Source organism: Marmota monax, unplaced genomic scaffold (genome assembly GCF_021218885.2).
Source record: "Marmota monax isolate L192 unplaced genomic scaffold, Marmota_monax_Labrador192_F-V1.1 WCK01_AAM20220418_F8-fsc00152, whole genome shotgun sequence".
Classification (NCBI taxonomy): Eukaryota; Metazoa; Chordata; class Mammalia; order Rodentia; family Sciuridae; genus Marmota; species Marmota monax.
The window spans coordinates 1,680,916-1,701,646 of record NW_026694348.1 but is presented as its reverse complement, the minus strand read 5'-3'; the positions used below and the strand labels follow the sequence as shown (position 1 = coordinate 1,701,646).

The 20,731-nt window shown below is 38.8% G+C and overlaps 1 protein-coding gene across 4 annotated transcripts in view; it reads left to right on the top strand.

Annotated features, from left to right (window-relative positions):
• Znf385d (zinc finger protein 385D) overlaps positions 1-20,731 on the top strand; it is an 843,102-nt gene that overhangs the window by 544,339 nt on the left and 278,032 nt on the right. Inside the window, exon 1 of one of the 4 annotated variants that reach the window (XM_046467733.2) lies at positions 11,177-11,523. The exons of 2 other annotated variants lie outside the window; for them this stretch is intronic. In XM_046467733.2, coding sequence (XP_046323689.1) covers positions 11,502-11,523 — 22 coding nt within the window. In that variant the 5' untranslated portion in view covers positions 11,177-11,501. Of the gene's footprint in view, positions 1-11,176; positions 11,524-12,152; positions 12,382-20,731 lie in introns of those variants that run through there. One more of the 4 variants, XM_058586569.1, reaches the window with a different exon arrangement.

Below are 20,731 nucleotides of genomic sequence, written 5' to 3'. Positions count from 1 at the left end.
GGTGGTTTAATCACATGCATGGCAAGTTGATACTGATTATTGGCTAGAATTTTCTGTTCTTTATCACATGTATCTCTTCAGAGGGTTTCTATAATGTCTTTGTAGCATGGCTTCTCCAAGAGAAAATGGAAAGCAACTTTGTGAATTAACCTGGGAAGTAATAGTCATTTCACAATATCCTGTTGGTTGCACAGGTCAGTCCTAGTCATCCTGGTGGGGAATGCAGGAGGATATGAGCACAACGTAACGAGAATCACTTGAGTCTGTTTTGAAGGTTGCTTCCACACATGGAGAAAGGGGCCACATTACATTTTTTTGAATTTCTTCCATCATGTCAAGTTATTGGTGAGCTAATTCAGTTCTCTACGTCTATCCCGTAGCTAGGAATTCTTTCATATAGTTAAAATATGATGACATTTTCTAAAGCCATTCCAAACTTTTTTAGCAAATTATACTATGGTGAACATTAAAAATGCAAATATATATGTATATATGTGTGTATATATATAACTTTATTTAAAATATCAACATAGATCAGTCTTTCAAACATATGACTACTATTCAATTATCACTTGCTTTCTCATTTCAGGTTAAGTCCAACTCTTAAATAGCATGCTTCTCAGTGGTTAGCAAAAATATCCAGATTTCTTATGAATTATATTCTTTAAAAAATTTTTTTAGTTGCTGATGGATCTTTATTTTATTCATTTATTTATATGCAGTGCTGAGAATTGAACCCATTGCCTCACACATGTGAGGCAAGTGCTCTACCACTGAGCCCCAGCCTCAGCCTCATCTTATGAATTATATTCTATGTTTAGTTAGTACTGTTCCTGATAGTGCACTAAGCATCAGTATTCTGAAAAGAATGTAAAGAGAAGTGTGACCTTTTCTTTCAAGCACATAATCTGTGAATAGAGTGTAAAGCAGTTTCTCAGTTGCAGATAGACTGGATATTTATGGTTTCTTTAATTTTATAATTTTAAATATGAAATGTAAGTGTTACCTCCATATTAGAATAGCTGTAATAGTGCCCATCTGCATTACAGTTTCCTACTGCAAAGGTGAGTCTTTGTTTACCTTTTGAAAATACTTTCACTGGCGGCTATGGGTAGCCATTTCCAATAAGGAGAAGGCAGGTTGATCAGATAGCAGCAAAACTAATGAAAAGCATCATGGAAGTGACAGCAAGATTAATTAAGTTCCTCTGGTTGTATTCATGTGTGGCTGTGCAGAGTTCCTTTGGGTACCGCTGCAGTTAAATGGTATTCATGGTGACAAATACTGTAGGTTTCCAGAACTGACACTTTTGAGTCAAGGGTAAAAATCACATCCGGTCATTGTATCCACCAAAAGGATCTGAGATGAGCCCTTTGGATCATTAATGTGTTTGAGCAAAGCCAAGATGAGATGGAGATATAATTAACAGAACGCTGAAACTGTAATATTTTGTTTTCTGATTACATACTTCCTCTATGTATTTTAGACATTTTGACAGAGGAAGCCAAACAAATTTCCACCTACTGTATTTGACTAGAGGCACGGAATTATGCACACTTGGAAACACTTTCAATTACTCTGTGAATTCTTGCAACATTGGGGTGCATTTTCACTGTCTGCCTGCTCGCTCTATAAAGTTATTATCACAGTGTATATAAAAATGGAATGTCCATGACCTAAAGCATCCAGATTTACTAGAGCTGTATGCAATTTATCTTGAAAGATCTGTTTTTTTTTTTTTTTTAAGGCAAAATAAGAAATTCAATATAATGCTGTTTACTTCTTCCATTTTGTTTGCAAGCACGTTTTTGTTGGAGAGCTGGGGTGGTGAGGGCTAATTCTCAAATAGCTGCCCAGGGGCCATAAATGAATTTTATTTTAAGAAAAATTGGAAACCTCTAGAGTGTATAAGATCTTTCAACCTGCTCCACAAGATGTATTAACTCATGTTATTGTGTCACCAAATCTCTTCGGAGGCATATTAATACATTTTTGTCCTTGGAAACACTTTGAAGTTTATTCATGTATTCATTCAGCAAACGCTTCCTACATTATTTGTCAAATAAAACTCAATCCCTTTAACATGACATGTGAGATCCCATCCAATATAACCTCTGTGTTTTCCTGTTCAACCTTACTTTGATTGAAGATCTTTTTTAAAATTTATTCTTTAAAACTCTTAATTGTTTTTGATCTCTTAGACACATCCTCCACCATCCCACTCTTGTTTCCTACCAGTGCAGATCAATATTAGAGGCAGGGTATAAGGTCTGCTTCTTCTCCGTAGCTTTCCAAGACTGCCTAAACCCTGTCATATCATCTTTTACGAAGAACTTATACGTGTCCTAGTGTTTTCATTTGTCACTTGATATTACCTTTGTTTTTACCTTTGTTTTGGGAAATGTGCTTCATTTCTTTAAGATATCAAGAAATAAAAAAGTAGCTTATACATTCAAGTTCAATGACTCTTTTTCTTGCTGCTGCTGATGGTTGTAATGATTTGATTTCTTATAAGTGAAGCACAAAACTAGGTAGTTTGGAGCCACCGAACTTAAGACACGGTGCTTATCTGTTTTTGAGAACAGGGTCTACATGGGTATAAACCAAGGGGCTAGAATCACCATATAAAAACTCTATAAAAGTAAATACAATTTCCTGAAGGGCTTTTGATAGGATGGAAGGGAAAAATATAGAACAAGAAACAGGAGAGAACCATCATCTGAGGACCACCAGAAAGGAAGTTTGTAATGCTTCCTATTGTAAGAGGATCAGTACTATCTATCAATCCAGACAAGAGCACATATAAAAATCTACCTCTGAGAGCATCCAGGGTAGATTAGCTTCCCTGAATCACTCTTGGCCTGAACTCTCTATTCTCCAAGTACTCTGGTACTTGGCTCCCATGTTAGACTCCTGACCTACTCTACCTGTACACGTTCTGATATGTCTTTTGCCTGATGGCAGACCAGCCCTCACATTCCTGGTTGGTCTTTCCCTAGCGCTTTGAACCTTCTTTCTACACCCTAAAATAACTCTTGTGTTTCCTCTTTGAGACCCATTGTCTCCTCCACAGCAAAGTGTTGCTGCTTCCGAAATCAGACACCATGTCTGGTGTTTGTAGCATGCTCCATCACTGACCCACTGCATAATGCTCTCTGGATGCATTTCAGCTATAGTCTGGGGTATGTTAACATATTCAAAGAATTAGCATTTATCTAACATTTTCCATGACTCTAAAAGAGCCTTTATTCTACTGGAGAGATACTGGCAACTGAACCAGTCATTGAAATGCAATCTGATAAATACTGCAGTAGGGTTATACAAAGAGTGATTAGGAGTTAATTAAGGGAATGCATGAAACATCTTAGAAGAAATCTTGGAAAATGAATATCTGAGCAGTGTTTGGTGACTGGAAAATAAATAAGTAGACAGATAAAGGGGAATAGAAAAGGGCATTCCTGGAAGAACATACAGTAATGTCACCTTTATCTACAATTTTGCTTTCTGCATTTCAGTTACTCACCATCCAAAAAACATTAAATAAAAAAATTCCAGAAATAATTTATAAAATTGTATACCGTCCTGAGTTGTAGGATGAAATTCAATACCATTCTCCTCCATCCTTCTCGGGACAAGAACCATCCCTTTGGTGTATTGACACTATATATGTTACTCACCCATTAGTCAATCACTCAATAGCTGTTCTGCTTCCAGATTGACTGTCATGAGATCATGCCACTTGTATCCAAATAAACTGTTTTATTTTTTTACTTAATATTGTTCCCAAGTTCAGACTTTCATTACAATATTGCTATGATTTAGATGTAGTTTGTCTGCAGACTTTTATTCCAATATTTCTATGGCTTGGATATAGTTTGAGTGTGTCCCCCAAGGCTAAATTTGTTGAAATTTTGTCCCTATTGTGAGGTATTAAGAGGATAGAAATTTAATCTGACTTGGATGTTTATAGATGGGTCCTTCAGGAGGTGATTAGGATTAATAAGGTCACTAGGGTGGGGTCTCCATGATTCAATCCTCATGGTTTCATATGAAGAAAGGAAAAGATCAGAAGAAATAAACACACGCATATTCCCGGTCTCATGCCATGTGATGCCTGGTACTATGTCAGGACTCTGCCAGCAAAAAAGTCATTACCAAAAGCAACTTCTTGAACTTTAGCCCTTCAGAACTATAAGCCAAAATAAACCATTTCTCTTAGTAATTTACCTAGTCTGTGGTATTGTGTTATTAACAATAGAAGTCAGACTAATAAAAGTATCTGCCTTTAATTTTCTATTTATGATTATTGTAGTTAATCTCTCACTGTGTCTAATTTATAAAATAACCCTTATCATAGGTATGTATGTACAGGAAAAAAAAAACATAGGTAATATAAAGTTTAGTACTATCTTCCATTTCAGGAATCCACTGGAATTCTTGGCATGTATCTCTCATGCATAAGGGGATCAATTGTAACTGTGTATGTAACCCTATATTCTTAGTAGGATCAGTATGGAGGATGACATAGAGGTAAAAGACTTTTGAGAGATTTGTTCACTCAGAATATATTTATTGCATGCACCCTATGTGTTTGACACAGTGATAGGCACTAAATATAGCATGAGCATAGTAGACCTGTCTCTGCCCTGCCCTCATGTCCACTGTACTGGGGGAGAGAAGCAATAACTATGACCAGCGCATGAATGAGTAATGCTTTGGGTCCTATACTCTGAGAGGAAGGTGGAAGAAGTTCAAACTTCTACCGTAAGCTTATCTAGACAGAAATTTCTGTAATTTCATTCATGTACCCTCAGAATCTTAGAACAGCAATGGGCATATGAGTATCCAATAACTATTTTTTTTTAATGAAAAACATTTCTAGCTCAAAACAAGTTCTAAGGTAAGAATTCTGAGGGCTCTTAGCACCATTTACTAAATATTATATGAAGTAGCCCCTATTGACTGGTTTTCAGGAGAAACACAGCCACATGTAATAAGGGCTTGTCTCTAAATTCAAGGTCCTCCAAATAGGTAGAAATTTAGAATATTATATTTTTATAGGATTCTTTCTTATCAAATGTTACTGCATCTTTTCCTATAGATGATTAATTTTTCAGATTAAGATTCCCAGCCATTTAATTTCAATAGGAACAGCAAGTGAAATTCTGAGAATAAAAATGTTTTATGAATGTATAACCTTGTGTACGTAATCTAAAAATTTCTGATTAAAACACTTCATAGATCAATTAAATTCAGTATTTGTTCTCATATAGACAAATCATTTCTCCATTTTTCACACTGTTTTGACATCAGATGGTGGTACATCAGAGGCAAACTCAGGCTTACATAGCCTTCCATCACTTGGCATTCATGTGACATGTCAACAAATATTCATTCAAGAAGTTATTAGGATTTCAACAAATATTCCATCAGCAAATGCTCATGAACTTCTCTTCTTGCTCATATAATTTCCCAGGGCTCAATGTTGACCCTCTTATCTTTCTTCCTTCTACCCTTTCTTTAGGATATCATCCTGTCTCATGGATTTAACTGCCATTTATAAAATGATGTCTTCCAGATTTAAATATGAAGCCTCAATGTCTCTTCTGAACTCCATACCATGTATCCAAGCTGCTATGAAAGTGTACCACTTATGTATAATAGGAATATCAAACTAAATATGTCCCCTGGTGACCACCTCTGAACATTCACCCGTATTTTTTGTTGTGGTCTTCTTTGTATCAGTTAATGGACATATCATCCTTCCAATTGTTCAGTTGTCAAATTTTGAATAATCCATTACTCTTTGTTTTGTCTTTTATCATTTACCCAAACAAGCCATCAGAAAATCATACTGACCCATTTTGACATATATCTTAGTCTGCTTTTTGTTGCCATGACCAAATACCTGCAGAGAACAACTTAGAGGAGAAAAGTTGATTTTGGCTCACGGTACATAGGTTCAGTCCATAGATGGCCAACTGCATGGCTCTGGGCTGGAAGTGATGCAAAACATCATGGCGGAATGATGTGGTGGACTAAAGCAGCTCAGGACAGGAAGACCAGGAAGCAGAGAGATGACTCTTCTAATCATAGACAAATTATAATACCTAAAAGCACTCCCCTAGTGACCCAGTCATACCCTACCTGCCCACAGTTTCCACCCAGTTAATCCGTATCAGGGATTAGGTTAAAGCTCTCATAATCCAATCATTTCTCCTCTAAACATTCTTGCATTGTCTGCTTTTGGGGGATACCTCATATCTAAATCATAATAAAATATGTCTAGAATCTGACCACATTTTGCCACCTCCACTAATCTTATTCTCTCCAAGCCTCTATACCTCTTTTATCAGTTATTAAATAATCTTCCTAACTGGTCATCCTGCATCTGTCCTTATTCCTTTTATACCATTCTCTACACATCAGCCCTAGTGAACCTGTTAGCATGTCAAATATTGTTATTTTAAAGGCAATATACCATATAAGCCATAACAAAAGTCAAAGTTCTTAAGCCATAATAAAAAAAGTTTTCATAATAACCTATGAAGTCCTACTAAATTTGGCTCCATGTTTCCCATTGGCTTCAACTCTTAGTTCATTATCTAGTACCTACTGCTCTGCCATAATGGCTACTTTTCCTGGCACCCAGAAGGCATGCCTGCCCAGCTCCACTCTTGCCCTTTTCACTTTCTGCAATGGTCTTTATCCAACACCTAGAATGATGTCTGGAACATAATGGGCAAGAGTAAGGTATTGAATGTTACCAAAAATATTGAATGAATTAATAAATTATGAATATATTAAATGACTGGTTTAGATCATGGCTGAAATAAAGAATATCCTCTTTCATTTGTATGACAGACATGTAACGGCAAATTATTACACCATTTAAATGCTAGAGTAGGAATTAGTACAATACACTCTATGAAAAAAAAAAAAGCTGTGCCTTATTTGGTCTTATAAACAGGAAAAGTCTTCTCAAAAGATGTCTTGCTTGAACGGAGACCCAAAGATTGAATAGGAGCTGTCCCAGTAGAGAGAGCAGGTGGGAGAGAATATAGTCTTCAGGGGAGTTCTAGTCCTACATTAGAGGTGGAGTGGAGTGTGAAGGATAAAAGCATTAACAAATGGAGACATAAATATGGGCCTAGTTGTGAAAGGTCTTATAGACACAACTGTAGGTGAAATGTGGAAAGGGTGAAGAGTACTGAAGGAGCAAGTAACATAGCCATATGTTTTTGAAAGAGATATTAATGGATCTAATAGGGAGAATGGATTGGACCCTGGGGGGAAAAAAAAGAAACCCTGAAATTAGCAACACTGGCTAAAATTTTGTTATTATATAGATGAGATAAAGGTGAACTAAACTAAAGCTCAGGAGAATGCATTGGAAGACAACTGGGCTATGCTAAGTCAATGCTAAATTACTGCTACATGCAGCTATAAAGAATTTGAAAGGACAAACAAGCTCACAAACTGTGGCCTGCAGTACCACCTGGCATCTGTATTGCATGGGATTTAAGAACAGCTGCTGCTAAGCATGGACAAATTCAATTTGTGTAAACGCTTTGCACAAAACACTATCAACCTCAAAGAATTGACTGCAGGCACATAGAAAAGTATGATGTTTTACACACAATACAGCTGTACTTGGTATTCTTTTTCATTGATTCATTCAGTTACTCACACATACTTATGGAGTAGTAAGTGTAAGGTGCCCTGCTAAGGACTGTGGATGCACCATTGAACAGATAAAAAATCTCTGCCTTCAGGGAGATTATACTCTAGTGAGGAGAAATAAAAATAAGTATATATTTACTATAGAGTGTCAGATGATAATTACTGTGGAGAAAAACAAGGAAGGGATGAGGGCAGCTTAAAACTAAAAAAAGGTAATAAATGAATATACTGGTGAAGTAAGACTTGAAGGAGAAGAGAAATCAAAGCAGGCGGCATGTTAAAGCGGGATCTTACCTGGATCTTAAAGTGGAGAGAAGATTCTCACCTAATCATGATGTTTTAATACACAACAGATAACTGGTTTGAGGACCTCCTGTGTTTTAATGCTGAAAGGTGTATTTATGTCTATAAGCAGGTTAATGCCATGGCTGGTCCCAGAGGAACTGACCTGATTCTCCCTCAGACATTCCCAGTTTCTGAGAGTTTCTTAGAGACAGAGTCAGATAAGTGTCAGAGATGTAAACCTGGTCCTTTCCTGGAAGCTGAGGATCACCCCCTGGAGGTGACATATGGGAGCATCTCTAGGGCACAGCTGGGGCCTAGTCTAAGTCAGCTGTGGTTTCATTTGGATATTATTATACTTCAAAATACAACAGCATGTTGAAGAGATGTCTGCATAGCCACCTTCACTGCAGTGTCATTAATAACATCCATGAAATCAATTCTATCAACAGAAGAAAGTGAATATATATGCAATGGGAGACTGTTCAGCCTTTAAAAGAAAGAAATCCTGTCATTTGCAAAAATTAGGAGAACATTATATTCAATGAAATAAACCACACAGAGACAAATCTTCATGATCTATTTACATATACAGTATAAAAAAGTTGATCTCAGAGAAATATAGAGTAAAATGGCGGTCACCAGAGCCTGGAGGATGAGAGGATTAGGGAGATGTCCCTCAAAGGGAAAAAAAAGTTGTATTTTTTCCTTTGAAAATATAATATACATAAAGTAATTTTAAGTGAAATGGAAGAAGTATAAAATTAAAACAATAATCACTTATTCTCATGCAAATGTGAGAAAGTGTATGTCTGATGCTTTGACGTTCCAAATAAACCATGAATAAATGAAAGGGGGGGACATATCTTTAAATAAAAGAGGATACTTTCACGTTTTTTACTGAGAAGCTTTCCACTGTATGGATATAACATGCAGTTGCCCCTTGGAAGCCATACTCTTCCAGTGGCCATATGTTGTTCTTTGGGGTATAATCCTCTATAGACTGGGCAGAGATTGGCATGTTCTGTTACCAGATACTATATGCCTATAAATGTCATATGTATATTTGTTTCTGGAAAATGCCATGGTATACTTTTACTGGGGAAAAATCTTCACCTGAGTCATAATAAATGGCATATTTATTTGAGTAAGGAAAACAGTTGAAAGACCCTGACAAATTCGACATAAAAATATTAAGACAATAGTCCTTTACTAACTTCATTGAGAAATTTGTTTAACATCTCTGAGCCTCAAGTTTTTCACTTCCGACTATATCTCAACTTGTTACTAAGAAAGGTGACATATGTGCAAATATATTGTAACAATAAAACACCATGCAAATGAAAGGTGTTATTAATGATGAAGACAGTCCTTTAATCTTTCAAACCTGTTTTAAACTCAACTCTGAATGCTTGCATTTTCCAACTACAGGAACTCCAGTGGACCAAAAACTTTAACATTAAACTACAGTGCCCCCTAGCCTCTGTAGGAGGCAAGGCAGCTGATTGGCTTCCTGCAAAAGCTTCACCACAGATGGCTCCTTTGCCTGAGGGAAGGGCCATTAATTGTATTTTTGGATAATTTCCATCTGTCCAAAAGGGAAAACACTTATGTATTTTCTTCAGTATTTGCCTGTAACATTGTTTATTGTTTTTATTTTTAATTTTAAGAAGGAGTGAAAAAGTAAACACCCTTTACTATATTTAAATTTTCCTTTTCCATATCACTTTAAAGGAAGGACATTTCTTTATAAGAACAGCACTAGATTTCTCTCAAGATTCTCTGTGAATCTGATTTGTATTTGATTACCTATTCACATTCACCAAATTCTTTACTATACAGAGTGAGAGAAGATTATCTGTCATTGCACTCTTCTGACAGAGGGGACATAGGGGGTAAAGATTTTTTTGCAAGTTGGCACAGAAAGCTGTCATTATGAGCCTCGCCCCCCCCTAGTATCAAAGCACATTAAACTCACCAACAGCTACAGAATTGCATAAAGAAACATCATTGAATATTTTAATATCAAAATGTAGAACTATTTGCTAACATGGTTTATAAAAGTCCAAATTAAAAATATCGCTTCTTTCCAAAGGCTGCAGTTCTGTATCTCCAATTCTTAATTTCATAGATGTTCATAGAAATCTTTAAGTTTGAATGGTCCAGGGGGTAAACTGAGTTCCAGAGTGATGTGTCCTTTGGAAATGGAACTTTCTGTGTGGGTTTATTTTCCATGCTGTGCTGAGTGTTAATCAGCACAGCTTCCAGGGTTTTCTTTCTAACATCCTTTTCTGTGTAAGATAAGGACTGCAATTCATTATACCATTGGAGGAGCCAGAGACTTTGCTAAGCTTTGAGATGTAACCGTTTATCTCAAATTGTGTGTGTGTGTGTGTGTGTGTGTGGACTCATACACATACTATACATACTATATTCGTGCTAGTCTTGAATTATGGCATAATCTTGGTTGCCTTTGAAGCTAAATGTTTCTTCCACTTAAGGGTTCAAAGATCAATTCAGCCTCAGTGTGCTTTACAGTTCCTATTAAGAGAGGCAGAAAATGTGTTTTGGGAAACTGGGAGGTGATTTTTAATACCAGTTATTTTTCTTTACATCTGTGGATCAACCTAACTCAGCAAACACTCAAGAAATTAAAAACAAAGACAAACAAACAAGAACAAACAAACAAGCAAACAAAAAGACCCCACAACTCTTCAACAGCAACTGGCTTCCTTGGTTCTGACCACTTCTAAGTCAAAACCCTTACCACCCAAGGAATGGGGTTCCTTGAGTTCATCTTATTCCTCTCCTGAATAAACATGCACAAATAACAACCATCACCAACCCTCAAGTTCTTTGCGAAAGAGAATGCAGGCACACACCACCATCCTTCTTTTCAACTTGGTAGGGGCAGCTAAATTTTGGCGAGGATGATGGCATTCGTAGGAGGGGCAAGATGAAAGTGTGTCTAATCACACGTTAATGGCAGAATTCGCCTTAACCAAGTTCCCCTCCAGTACACTGGTGAATTTCCTCTGCGTGGCTCCCCTGTGGATCCACAGACCCTTCTCTCTTTAAGAGAGCTTCCCGCGCCCCTCACTCCGCCCCCACCCAAAGCTCTGGGCTCGCGAAAGCTTCCGGAGAGCCATGGTTGGTCCAGGCAGGCAATTGGAGCACCTCATGGAGAGGCTGCGAACCGGGGGTGGAGTGAGGTGGGGTGGGGGGGTCTGTTTGTAGTACTCTCAGTCCTGATGTCACAGGCTCGGCAAGGACATCGCAAGGAGGAGTCGGATTACAGTAAGGATGGGCAGTGCAGCAGGCAGCCCGAGCGCACGCTCCAGCCGCCGGGGACCATAGCCCTGGACAGGCAGCCCGTGAGGCGCTTATCCCGCGGAGGAGGCAAGCTGGGCGCTCACTGCTCGCCGCGCTGGGGACGTTTCCGCCGAGTGTAGCATGAAACGGCTCTGCTCTGCGTGTCAGCCTGGGGTGCGAGCTGATGCTGAAGACGCTGCGGTGGGGTTTCAGCTGTCTGATTAATGAGAAACATAATGTATTTTGGTGAGTGTTGTCTCTGATGATGCAATTCCGGGGGGTGTCAGCCTCTTCATCAGGCAGAGAATTCCTTAAAAAAAAAAATAAAATCTTTTAAGATGCTAGAATATGTTACATGAAACCTACCTCCACTTGGCAACTGGGGGACCATGCCGGTGCAGCTCGCAAAGCTTCCTTTGTGCTACAGTTGGGGCTGTGAGCTGTGGATGAGTTTAAGTTGGAAAAGAAAAGAGACAAGGATGGGGGTGGATAAACTTTGCCTTGATTTGTCGGAATGAAGTTGGCTTTTTTAGCTAGGTGAGGAAGGAGAAATGGTGCAAGCCTGAGAAGTCATGGGCTAACTTAATGGAATGTGAAACAAAGTTCCTATACTATTGATGCTGTGAATGCTTAGTCAATAGGGACATTTCATTAAGCATTTGGTTTTGTTTTTTTTTTTTTTTTTTTTTTTTTTGAATTTTGAAGAAAACATTCTCTAGTGAGCAGTGGTTGGGTAGCTGAGAACACTCCTCCATACCATCTCAGTGCTCCCTCTGGCTAGGAGCAGCTTAGCACAAAATGCATATTATTTTAAACCTTTAGAGGTCTCCGAGCTGTTAAATATTTGTGCGGTTTAGTTTTGTGCCGCTGGTGGAAACCTCCCTTAGGTTTTCAGCTGAGCTGCTTGCATTTCCAGAAAGCATGTGGAGGCTTAGATCTGGGCTATCAGTTGAGCACTGTAAGTGGGCTGAGAGCTGTACATTTGCACTGTAACGCTTCAACTTACTGCTAGGGAAGAAGGCAAAAGCCCTTCACTAAATAAGAAGAAACCAAGGATTAAGACCGAATATCTTTTCCTCCTCCCTGAAGTTATGCTTTCCTTCTGTAAGTCCCATTCGGCGTCATCATTTAAGGGAATCTATGTGATATTAAAAGGTTTGTGAGAGCGGCTGAAGAGGGGATAGGGGAGGATTCTAAGATGCAAATGCTCTGGGTGATTTCTTGGCTTGCTTTGAATAGTAAATCTAGAGTCTGCTTTCAGATTAAAGAAATATTTAGATATCTTTGGGTTGCAGCACAGTTAGTTTGTTGGGCATTTATATCTGATTACTGTATTGTTTTGTTTTGTTGAGCCTTTGAAACATTAAAAAAAAAGTGTGGTAGGAACCCAAGTTGCAAAAGCTAAATGCCTTTAGTTGTCTTGACAGCAGTTTTGATTTCCCTATAATTTGTGTCATATTGAAAAAGGCGTCTTAAAATAACCAACATTGATTTGAAAGAAACAATCCTCATTTCATAGACAAATTTAAGCAGATTCCAGAATTAAACAACACCTCTTTCCAGGGAGTAGTGATGAAAGCAATAAGCTGGTTTATTGGCAATTAATAGAACAGCATCTATCATGCATTTATTTTTGATAAATGGAAAAGCTTATAAAGGTGTCTTTTGGACAAAATAAAATTTTAGCATCTGTAATGATATTGAGGAGTGATACAGATTATAATTTTAGTGTCAGTTTCCAAGCGCTCACAAAAATTCCTGATGTGATTGTAGTGAGGAAGTAGGGCTAACCAGAGAAGCAGTAGAGTCTACAAGTAGTGGTCAGAGGCCATCTATGCTTTATTGGATTATGGTGTGGCTCCTGGAGAAATGTTCCCTGGGCTAGCCCATGTTATTCACTGTATGCTAGTCCAGCTGTCTTATAAAGCAGGGTGATTCACAGGGTAATTAGTTTCATTGTGTAATGCAAGTTTTTAATAGTTCAGATTGAAATGCAATGTCCTACATACTCCAGATGAAAATATACTCTTGGAAAGGCAAGGCTAAAGTTGCCCTCTGTGTCATGAATATGGTTTAGTCTCACCATGATTCCAGCATGAGAAAATGTTTTCCTGTTCCTGGAGGAGATCATGGATATTCAGGAAGGCTGTTTTTTTCAGGTTATGCTGTGCAGTCCCTCACTCAAGCTCTTAGACATCTCCAACTTGGGAGCCCAACTGTCTCTAATAAAATGTGTGGTACATGAGCTAGGGCAAGAGGAATTGAGCAGAACATGTTAAAATTCAACGGCATTCTGATGTTTGCAAACCCCTAAGACTGTGTACACATACTTGTGCACGTGTGCATGCATACATATATATGTGTGTATATAAGTCCATCTATGTGCATGTATGTGTATATGTAAAATTTCATCTGTTTCGGGTGATATTTTTTTTTACACTAATGCTTTCACTTTGTAAATTGGTTGAACATAGTTTCTTCATTTTTCAAGTGCAAGTGGTTTATCAAGTCAGGGGGAGTCTGGACAAAGACAAAGTGGTACTGCATACTACTTGGGCTTTTCTGGTGATTTGTGGGAATGGGTAGACACGTCAGAAGTCTTTTATTTGTGTCTCTGGCAGGGAGTGATGAAAAGCATAGCAATGCTATGGTACTAGGTGAATTGATATGAAAAAAGAATATTTACTTCCCTTATAAATAATCTGATTTGTTAGGTCGTGCCCCCTTCAGATATAACTGAGGAATCTTTGCCTGAAGGGGCTGGCTCAGGCTATCTGCTTCTCTTTTACCCTGTGCTTCCTAAGGGACTGGTCACTTAGACCCTGACCTATCTCAGTTGGAGTCAGTCGTACGTGTGCAAGTTGGTGGAATGCGTGCTGTTTCCAGTTCTTCAGAACAGCTAGTGTTTGGAGTGTGCTGTTTCACACTTACAAGACTAATGGACCCTCTTAATGACTTAAGCCTCACTCTTATCTCCTATTGAGATTTTAGTTCAGTGTTTTCAATAATTGTTCATTTGCACTTACTGCGCAGTGATTTAAGAGTTTGCTGTTCAGTCACCGTGGGTACTTTTGTTACTTATTCTATCGATCTGGCATTCATTACTTACGAGTTAAATGTAGGGTTCACAGGAAAGAAAAGGAGCCCGGAAAATCCTAATCAGCAATCCGAGTGGGTTTTGCTGGAAAAAAGCAAGGGAGAAATAACAAATACAGAGGAAGTTACCCTCCCCACCCCTATAAATATTTTACATAGTTAAAAATTACATGTGTGAAGGATGAATAGGCATTAATAATTTATTCAGAAATAAAAGCAAGGCAGCTGGGAGATGTCTCCCCAGATTGAGGAAGAGAGACTGTGGGGGGTTGTCCATGTAACAGACAGAGCACCAGGTTGAAGTTGGGTTAAAAGGAAGATGCTGGCTTCACGGGCAGGTCTTTGCTTGAATGCATCTCATAACCACTCAGTGTCTGGCAGAAGATTCTAACTGTGCACCGTCTTCCGCTCTAAGCACCGCATGTCTCTGTCTTGTCCCCCTTCCCGTCTGGCCTGACTCCTTTCTTTACTGCTAGAGTGGTCACGCCAACCACACAAGTTGTCTCTGGTTGGCCAGAAAGGTGCCACTCCAGCTCTTTACCATCAGGAAAGAAAAAGGGAGGGATTGCTCCTAGGTAATTCTGTGTGGCCAAAAATCAGTACATTTTCAGGCAGGAGACAGCCAGATGGAGCCTCTGGGGAGCTTGCAGCCCAGGGGTGGCTGGGGCTGGCTCCAGGAGAATACTCCTAAAAGTTGAAATGATGTACCTCATACAAATTAGCAGAACTGAGAGACAAATATTAGTGCACACTATAAATGTTACTATTAATAGCATATTAATTAAACCTAGAGAAAAGGGCAAGCAAAATTTAGAAAGTGTGAATAAGCCATTCCCGTTCAACTTGGTGTTCATTGTGGATCAGCTGTCTCCTTTAAAATGCCTAAGAAAAGTAGGAAAAATACTTGGAGGCATGCCTATCAGAATTAAAAAAAAATACTTCATTGAGGAAGCTTTTATTAATAAAATAACTAGGAAAATTCTAATAGACATGTTTGTACAGTGTCAGGAAGGACTTTTCCTTTTCTCCTGGGATGCTTAGAACATCCTCAAGTCATTTACACTTTTGGTTGTGGCTGGACCATCAAATTTCACCTCCAAAGCAGTATGTTAGAAACAAACAGTTTAGTGGCAAGTTTTTGAGGAAGGAAATAATCAGAAAACAGCAGGCAAACTGAAAAAAAAAAATTCCTCTTTTTTAGTGTGTTCAGTAGAAACATTTAACTCCTTCTAATTAGTTTGTAGTGAGCGATCTGTTGTAGGGAATTAGGTCCCCTAGAGTCTTTCTATGCATCTAGGAACTGTTCCTGTCTTCCCTGAGCCTGATAGGGGGAGAGAATAATTGAGGAAGGAACTGGTGTGTACAATACCCTTTTTAAACTTGGGAGTTATTACCATTATGTTTTATCACAAATCAATCTCAGTGACATGCAATAAATTAGGATGTAAATACTGTTAGGAAGGGTCATGCACAGGAACCTGAAATCTAAGAGAACTTTGAAACCATAAAGATTTCTCCTTTAAGACATTTCTCTTTAAATTCATATAAAGTTCCCATTTGAAGAAGCCAAATTTCAAATTTGATTACTATGCCAGTAACTCAGATTTCTTAATACAGCCTCAAATTTTGAGCTAATTTTTTTCCTTCCCTCCCTCCCTCCTGCCCACCCCCCTCCCTTCCTCCTCCTCCTCCTCCCCCCCTCCCTTCCTCCTCCTCCTCCTCCCCCCCTCCTCCTCCTCCCCCTCCCCCTCCCCCCTCCTCCTCCTCCCCCCTCCCCTCCCCCTCCCCTCCCCCTCCTCCTCCTTCCCCTCCCCTCCTCCTCCTCCTCCTCCTCCCCCTCCCCCTCCTCCCCCTCCCCTCCCCCCCCCTCCCCTCCCCCTCCTCCTCCTCCTCCCCCCTCCCCTCTCCCCTCCCCCTCCCCTCCCCCTCCTCCTTCTTCCCCTCCCCTCCTCCTCCTCCTCCTCTTCCTCCTCCTCCTCTTCTTTCTCTTCTTCTTCTTCTTCTTCTAATAAGGACCTCTTGGGTTACTCTAATTATATGGAAATGAGATGAGTTTATTTAAGGGATAAGTTCCAATATTCACAAGACAATGAGGACTTACAAAGTTACCCTTTTGTAGGTGTCATAATTGTTCCAAAAAAAAAATGAAAATTTAAATTAGTGGTTTCTGACTTCCATTTCAAAAGACCTGGTCACAGCTGCTTTTGACTGAAGGCTCCCTATTATGCATGTGTATGTGTGTGCATACTAGAACATGAAGAAGTGCCCTGTTTCATAGACACCCAAATATTATTCCTCAGTCATAGTTTTTTTATGTGTTCCTGAATTTATTCACACCATTTGAACTATAACATCTAAGAACCGATTTAATAAGATAAGATAGGTAATAAAGTATTTTTGAGCACCATGGACTTTCATGTTTCCCAACAATTACACACATTGTAGGTCTTTAAAAAAATAAAATAATGAGGATAATTCTCAAGGCTTTTCCTGACTAAGAGAAGAGTGATGCTTGTACAAGCAGAAACCCATCTCTACTTTGACCTTGAGAAAGGGTTTGTTTCTATTTGTATTACACTCTGAAAAACATGTCAAAAACCAACAAAGGTCATAGTTGCTGTCCTTTCTCTTTCTGTCTGTCTCTCTTTAAAGAAGTTATTACATATCATTTCCCACAAAGATCAGTTTTGCAACAGAATTTCACACATGATTGGTGGCATTAAGTGAAAATACAGCATAAGGGGTGGTTAGAAATATCAAAGCTTAAAGTGGTTGAGATCATGCTTGAACCAAATTGCTAGGGTTGAAAATAGGAAGACGCTTTGCTCTGTTGCAGCTGGAGGTCGGCCCTCATTGAACTCCAGGTTTGCACAGCTTTAAACTAGAAGGTATTTCCATGAAATATCAAATCCCCTCACTTCCCAAACCTCAGATGCAGTTGAAATTCAATATAGGAGCAGGGTGGGGGTGGGGTGTTTGTGTGCAGTGAGCCCCTTCTCCTTCTTATCAAGACTTTCAGGTTTTTTTCTTTTCTTTTCTTTCTTTCTTTTTTTTTTTTTTTTAACCGACTTGCAATATCACATTTCTGTAAGTTGAGAGAAAAGAGAAAAGTAACCTGGCCAAGGTCAGAAAGGAAATGGGCAGCAGTATCAGGACTGATGCTCAGAAGAAATGTTGCTGCTCCAAAGCCTTGTACCTGGTGGAGGACATAGAGAATTTTGTATGTGTGTAGTGGGGGTGGGGTGTGGATTCGGTTGGTAGACTAAGAGTTTTTCATGGATGTCATTTAATCTGTGTCCTTAGCACCCTGCTCATTTAGAAATCTGTGCTAGATGTGCTAGACTGAAAGTGAGCTGGAAATCAGAGAGGAAGGACATCTGCTTCCTCTGCTCATCCCTTGAGGCTGATGTTCTTTATGAAAGCCAGAACCTTTGCCTTGACAAGAGAAATAATCCTTTTGCTCCTGAAACATCAGTTGCTTTTTTTTTTTTTTTTTTAATTTTAACCCATAGAAGTAAAGACTGGTCTTTATTTGGATCATAAATCAAATGTAGTGAATTCCATTTTTTTTTTCTGTTTCTGGTCACTTCTTTTATCATAGAACCAAAGAAAAGAGTGAATTCTATAAACTAATAAGACCACTGTAAAAACAGTGTCTGAAAAACACCTAAACATCATCATGTAAGATAGGAAAATTATAATTTTAATAACTCACCTGATCAGTTTCAGTTCTCAGCTTTGCTTTGCTGGATGGATTGGCTTTCTGTCACCAGCATCCTGGGAAGGTGGCTGAAGATGTCTGGGAAGGTCACCAGTTTTCAAGGTTACCATTTGTGGTAGCAGAAGAAAATGGAGTTCGTTTTGACTACTATTTGCAAAGCTTTTGCAGAATTGTTCTTCACACTTTCTGTTTTTAAATTCGTGCATTTTGCTGATAAGGGAAAGCACTTGTGGCAGATTGCTCTGAGGATAAAAATGCAATAATGAATGTAAATGTACTTTAATAAACACCGTCTCTCACACTTATATAGCAATTTGTATTTTTCACAAAGGATCAACATTATGGTTTTTATTATCCTCAAAATGACCCATTGCAGGAGGTAGACAAAATACAATTATTTCTATTTCTAGACGAGGAATTTGAACCTCAGAAGATTGAAGCAACTTTCTCAAGGTCTCACAGTAAATGTTAAGGTGTAGACTCTTAATTCAGTACTTTGGAGGTTTACCGTAGGGCTCTTTTCATAGGAGCATGGGGTTTGGGAGATATTTCTTCAGATAGAAGTAAATGAGACAGTAATGCTAGAAAAACACTCTAACTAATAGTTAAGGAAATGAATACAAATAGTTACAACCTAAGATATGTCTGTGTTTTGAATTTGTAGAATCACAATTACAAATTGTGGGTCTGAACATAATTTTCTTTATTCTGCTTTTCTTCTTGCATCAAATAATTAATAATCAGGGCTGGGGTTGTGGCTCAGAGGTAGAGCGCTTGCCTAGCATGCGTAAGGAACTGGGTTCAATCCTCAGCACTACATGAAAAATAAAGTAAAGATATGTGTCCACCTATAACTAAAAAATGAACATTTAAAAAATAATAATAGAGAGAATGAGTATTGCTTAGACGGTGTGAATTAACATAGTGGACTGAATGTTTGTGTCCCATTCAAATTCATGTATTAAACAAATTTGTATGCTGAAGCCCTAATCCCTAATATCATGGTGTCAGGAGGTAGGGTCTTCGGGTGGTAATTAGGTTTCCATGAGGTCATGGAAATGATGAGGGTACAGCCCCCATGATGGGTTAATGTCCTTGTGTATTAAGAGGAAGACTCACTATCCCTCTTCCTCTGTGTAATGCTATAGCCAAAATATGGCCATCTGCAAAGCATGGAAAGAGGGGATTAAACCAGGCTGGTATCTTGATCTTAGACTGTGCAGACTCCAGAACTATGAAAGAGAAGTGTCTGTTGTTTAGGCCACAGGTCTGTGGTGTCCTGTCATGGCAGCCTGAGGTGATGATGACAGTTGGCCTCTGGTAGAATCTGGGCTTTTCCAAATAGTATCATATATTAAAGTTTGTATGAATTTTATATTTTATATGTCTTCTCTCTGCCTATTTAACAATAATGCATCAACAAAGTACAAGCTATTTTACACCACAAGCTCTGTGATATTTACAACAAACTCATTACTGCTGTTGTTCAAGTTGGTATCTCAGGTTCATCTTTATTCCATGGATGAAAAAAGAGGAAGCATCAGCCTACTCTTCAGTCTTAGCTATTGGATTTACTGGCTTGGTGTCCTTGGACAGGTCACCTCACGGTTTTGATACTTTCTTTGAAAATAATTTTCAACAGTTCTATTTTGAGAATTTAAATATACATTGGATATAAAAGTGCCCAGCCTTAGGAAGTACGGGACAGTTATTTATTTATTTATTTATTTGCTTTTATTTAACTTATTTACAAATCTATGAAAATTAAGAGAAGTCATTGTATCTGTTGAGGTCAAACCAGGAAACCAGAACCATGCTGAGTAATTCACATATAAGGATTCCAATGTGGTTTCTTTATTGTGTAGGTGATGGGAGAAATGAGAAGGTGCATGGAGAAAGGTGAGGTGATCCAGGGAGTGCAATAATAGCAAGAAACTGGTAGGTATGGGTAGAAAGAAAAGAGCAAGTCCTGAAGGACAAGGTCCAGGGTCTTCTGGTAGCAACTGGAATCACACCTGGCCTTAGAAATTGATGCATGGAGGAGACCTAGCCTTAGGTTCAGATATATATAAAGAGAAATATCCTGGCTTCTCCCTTTCTCTCACCCCCCCACCCCCAGTTCATTGCCTCTATCTTTCAATGGTGGAACAGAGCCAGAGGCTACTTAAATGAGCAGCCTTAGAAATACATTCTGCAGGTGTTAGGCACCCCAGGGCAAGAATGGACCTCAGGGCAAAAAGGCTAGAGACCTGTAGGGAGGGCCTACAGCAGGCATAAGTAGATATGGGAAAGGCTTCTTGAGTGTCAGTGAGAGTTAGTGGAAGATAGAAGGAAGAAGGAAAGAAGTATTGTTCAAGAACTTTGGGCAACTCCTCCCAGTTTCAGTAGAGCCACTCTCTGTCACTTTGGGTAGAGTCACTACCTTGTCACTTTCTGGTAGTATGACCTTGGACAAAGTAGTCAATTTCCTTCTGGATCATTTCTTTTGCTTTTATAAATGGGTTGACAGTGAAGTTCAATGAGTTTTGACTCTAAGCTTCATAATGTGCAGAGCACCATTTCACTGGGCCCTGTGAGGTGCATGAGAAAAACCAATGGGTGAGAAAGAGGAGAGGGAAGCAGGGACATGACAACATC